The sequence below is a fragment of the Myotis davidii genome, unplaced genomic scaffold (assembly GCF_000327345.1).
Source record: "Myotis davidii unplaced genomic scaffold, ASM32734v1 scaffold609, whole genome shotgun sequence".
Taxonomy (NCBI): Eukaryota; Metazoa; Chordata; class Mammalia; order Chiroptera; family Vespertilionidae; genus Myotis; species Myotis davidii.
This window is the reverse complement of record NW_006300164.1, coordinates 1,043,914-1,048,190: the sequence shown is the minus strand read 5'-3', so window position 1 is coordinate 1,048,190 and position 4,277 is coordinate 1,043,914. Positions and strand designations below refer to the sequence as shown.

The following is a 4,277-nucleotide window of genomic DNA, read 5'->3' as shown; positions in this document are numbered from 1 at the left end:
AGACCTCCCCAGCCACCGGCCGCTCCATGGGGTGGGGACCCGCTGCAGGGGGTGCAGGGCAGGCCCTGAGCCGTGAAGCCGGGGGTCCTGAGAACGGGCAGGACGGGGAGTGAGGTGCCCTGCGCCTCGCCACTTCTGTCCCCACCGGGCAGTGAGGCCAGGGAGTGACCACAGGACCGCTGGCCTCCATTAGCCTCCTCATTTCCAGGTATGCCCACTGCCACCTGTCCCCTAGTAACTAGGCTGTCCCTGGGCACGGCCAGACCTGCCGACCCCGGTGACTCCTGGTCCAGTGGCCCGGGGACAAACAGCCGGTGCTAGCCAGTTACCCACAGTGGACAGACGGCGTGGTGCAGCCGGGACAAGGGGACCGGAGGGTGGCGGACCTGCTCGGGGACAGCCCTGCATCACATCACCCTGCTGGGCGGGGGCATAGAAGTTTGGGCACCAACTTGAATGGGTAAACTTTTAGGGGTTTAGATTCAATCCCACATGCTGGTCTACATGCTCGAACTTACTATATCATGCACCACAAGGTCATGTGACTTGGGAGGCCTCCGCACCCTCTCAGCTCCTGGGGCCTGAGGGACCCCCGCCCCTCAGGCCTGGCATCTGGGCGATGCTACCGGCACTTCCGTTTGTAGGTAAAACCCTGGGGCCTGAGCAGACAGCGGCCCACCTACCCGTGCACCAGTGCTCAGAGGGCCCTCAGTCCTGCCCCAGGGCAGCTGGAGGCTCTGCGATGTGCCCTGGCCCCTTGCCCGGCCTCTGCTGGGGGCCCTGCAGTCTCGGATGGGGGTCACTTCTGCGAGTGTGTCCCCGCCCCCGAGTCCTGAGGGTTGGCCGAGGCGGGGAGGGGTTCCGGGCCTGCCCCGCCCTCAGGAGGCTCCAGGTTTACCACCCGGTTCACCAGGTTCCACTCCCCACACCCATAACCACCCAGGAGCGACCTCGTGGAGGGAAAGGTGCCAAACCGGAAGGTGCCCAAGGACAGACAGTACAAACACGGGGAAGCATTCTGGGAAAAGCACAAAACCAGTGAAGTGATGGCTGACGCAGAGGCAGCCGGGGAGGGGGGACCAGCACAGGGGCCAGAGCCACCTCCCGTGACAGGCGGCAGCCCACGGCCCCGCGGAGACACGAACGCGGCCGAGGTAGCTGGGGAAGAAGTGTTCGCGGCACAGAGAGAGGGTCAGATCCTCAACGGAGAACATTTCTATGTGTGTTTTTTTAAAAATATATTTTATTGATTTTTTACAGAGAGGAAGGGAGAGAGAGAGAGAGTCAGAAACATCGATGTTTGACATCGATCAGCTGCCTCCTGCACATCCCCCAGTGGGGATGTGCCCGCAACCCAGGTACATGCTCCTGACCGGAATCGAACCCGGGCCCCCGCAGTCCGCAGGCCGACGCTCCATCCACTGAGCCAAACCGGTTTCGGCATTTCTATGTTTTGGTAAAAGACAAGCCAACAGGAAAAAACGAACAGAGATCTGAAGAGACAACTCCTAGAGAAGCGGTTCTCAACCTGTGGGTCGCGACCCCTTTGGCGGTCGAACGACCCTTTCACAGGGGTCGCCTAAGACCATCCTGCATCTCAGATATTTACATGACGATGCATAGCAGTAGCAACATGACAGTGATGAAGTAGCCACGAAAATAATTTTATGGCTGAGTCACAACAGGAGGAACTGTGTTTAAAGGGCCAGAAGGTTGAGAACCACTGTCCTAGAGGCAAGCAGTCGCCAGAGCGTCTGTATAGATAGAGCGTCTTAGCCCTGCTCGGAACTGAGGAAAAGAGCAGGAGGAGGACTGAGGTGTGACTGCTTCGCTGTTGGTCTGGGAAAACCTTCAGGGCTCTCGGTGCCTGTGCTGGTGGACGTGGGGGAAGGCCACGGGAGCGGCTGTCGTCTTGGGAAATAATCTGGCAGCAACTGTTAAGTGTAATGAATCCTGATGGATTAGGAAAGCTGGACGGACTAATTACTAGCAATGAGGTTGAATCAGTAATTAAAAACCTCCCAAAAAAACAAGAATCCAGGACCAGATGGCTTCACTGGTAAATTCTACCAAACATTCAAAGAAAAATTAATACCAATCCTTCTCAAACTATTCTAAAAAATATACCAAAACCTTACCCTGATACCAAAACCAGACAAGGATGCCACTCACACACAACATAAAGACCAATATCCCTGGTGACTATAGATGCCAAAATCCTCAGCAAAATATCAGCGAATTCAACAATACATTAAAAGGATGCTACGTCACAGTCATGTGTGATTTATTCCAGAGATGCAAGGATGAGTCAACATCTACAAATCAGAACAAACCACCCCAAAATGTGTATGAAACCACGAACGACCCCAAATAGCCAAAGCAAGCTTAAGAAAGAAGAAGGCTGGAGGCATTTCACCCCCTGATTTCAAACTATATTACAGAGCTACAGTCATCAAAACAGCATGGCATTGACAGGAAAACATATTGCTGTAACAGAGTAGGGAACCCAGAAAGAAACCCATGGGTTTCTACACGGTCAATTAATTTATGACAAAGGAGCCCAAATTATGCAATGGGGAAAGGACAATCTCTTCAATAAATGATGTTGGGAAAACTGGGCAACCACACGCAAAAACTGGACCCCTATCTTATACCACACACAAGAATTAGCATAAGGGATTAAAGGTTTGAGCAGAAAGCCCCTAGAACAGTGGTTCTCAACCTTCTGGCCCTTTTTTAAAAATATATATATTTTATTGATTTTTACAGAGAGGAAGGGAGAGGGACAGAGAGTCAGAAACATCAACGAGAAAGAAACATCGATCAGCTGCCTCCTGCACACTCCCCACTGGGGATGTGCCCGCAACCAAGGTACATGCCCCTGAGCGGAATCGAACCCGGGGCCCTTGAGTCTGCAGGCTGACGCCCTATCTGCTGAGCCAAACTGGCCAGGGCCCTTCTGGCCCTTTAAATGCAGTTCCTCATGTTGTGACCCAACCATAAAATTATTTTCATTGCTACTTCATCACTATCATGTTGCTACTGTGATGAATCGTCATGTAAATATCTGAGATGCAGGATGGTCTTAGGCGACCCCTGTGAAAGGGTCGTTCGACCGCCAGAGGGGTGGGGACCCACAGGTTGAGAACCGCTGCCCTAGAAGAAAATAGAGGCGGTAATCTCCTTGACATCGGACTTGGCAATGATTCCTTCAAACCTGACACCGAAAGCAAAAGTAACAAAAGCAGCAACAGACAAGTTCACCAAACGAAACGCTTCTGCCCAGAAAGGAAGCCGCCAGCAGAAGGAAGGGCAGCGTAGAGGACGGGGGAGGAACTGCAGGCCACGTGTCTGATAAGGGGCCAGCATGTAATAAGAGTAAAGAAGTCACACAACTCAACAGCTAAAAACAATTTAAAAATCCAACTAAAAAAATGGGCAGAAGAGCTTGTCAAAACTTATGACAGAGCCGGGCCGGTGTGGCTCAGTGGTTGAGCGCGGACCCAAGAACCAAGAGGTCGCTGGGGAGGGAGCCGAGAACTGGCTCTCTCCTGCTGGGAAAGGGGGGGCAATTAAAAGTGGCCTGACTTCAGGACCCCGTGGTCTGTGTCCTCAGTCGGTCAGGGGAGACCTGTGCCCAAATGTCCCTCACCTGCCTCTTCAGGGTCCGAATGCCTTGGACCTTGGACGGGGAGGACGGGAGGTGGGCGCAGAGGAGGGACCGGCGCCTGTGCTGAGCGGGAGAAGCCACTAATGACAATTTAAAAATCCAACTAAAAAAATGGGCAGAAGAGCTTGTCAAACTTATGACAGAGCCGGGCCGGTGTGGCTCAGTGGTTGAGCGCGGACCCAAGAACCAAGAGGTCGCTGGGGAGGGAGCCGAGAACTGGCTCTCTCCTGCTGGGAAAGGGGGGGCAATTAAAAGTGGCCTGACTTCAGGACCCCGTGGTCTGTGTCCTCAGTCGGTCAGGGGAGACCTGTGCCCAAATGTCCCTCACCTGCCTCTTCAGGGTCCGAATGCCTTGGACCTTGGACGGGGAGGACGGGAGGTGGGCGCAGAGGAGGGACCGGCGCCTGTGCTGAGCGGGAGAAGCCAGGCTCCGTCCACCCCTGGGACCTCGCCCCCCAAGACAAGCTGTGGAGAAGGAGCTGCTGTTTGGGGAGGGCGGCCAGGGCCCTGGGAGCTGTGCAACCAGCGGGCGCCCAGGCTGCAGCCCCCGCCCCCTGACCAGGGCGGGGCCGCCTCCGGCCTTTGCTCCGGCTGAGCCCTGGCTCCC

The 4,277-nt window shown here is 54.9% G+C and overlaps 2 protein-coding genes across 2 annotated transcripts in view; both read left to right on the top strand.

The window, feature by feature from the left end:
* Positions 1-836, top strand: part of NSMF (NMDA receptor synaptonuclear signaling and neuronal migration factor) — an 8,407-nt gene extending 7,571 nt beyond the window's left edge. The window contains exon 13 of the mRNA XM_015572351.1: positions 787-836. Within this exon, the coding sequence (XP_015427837.1) occupies positions 787-836 (50 nt within the window). The remainder of the gene's footprint in view (positions 1-786) is intronic.
* Positions 837-3,987: 3,151 nt separating this feature from the next.
* Positions 3,988-4,277, top strand: part of ENTPD8 (ectonucleoside triphosphate diphosphohydrolase 8) — a gene marked incomplete at its 3' end in the record, with an annotated part of 4,858 nt that continues 4,568 nt past the window's right edge. The window contains 1 exon segment of the mRNA XM_015572350.1: positions 3,988-4,049. Within this exon segment, the coding sequence (XP_015427836.1) occupies positions 3,988-4,049 (62 nt within the window).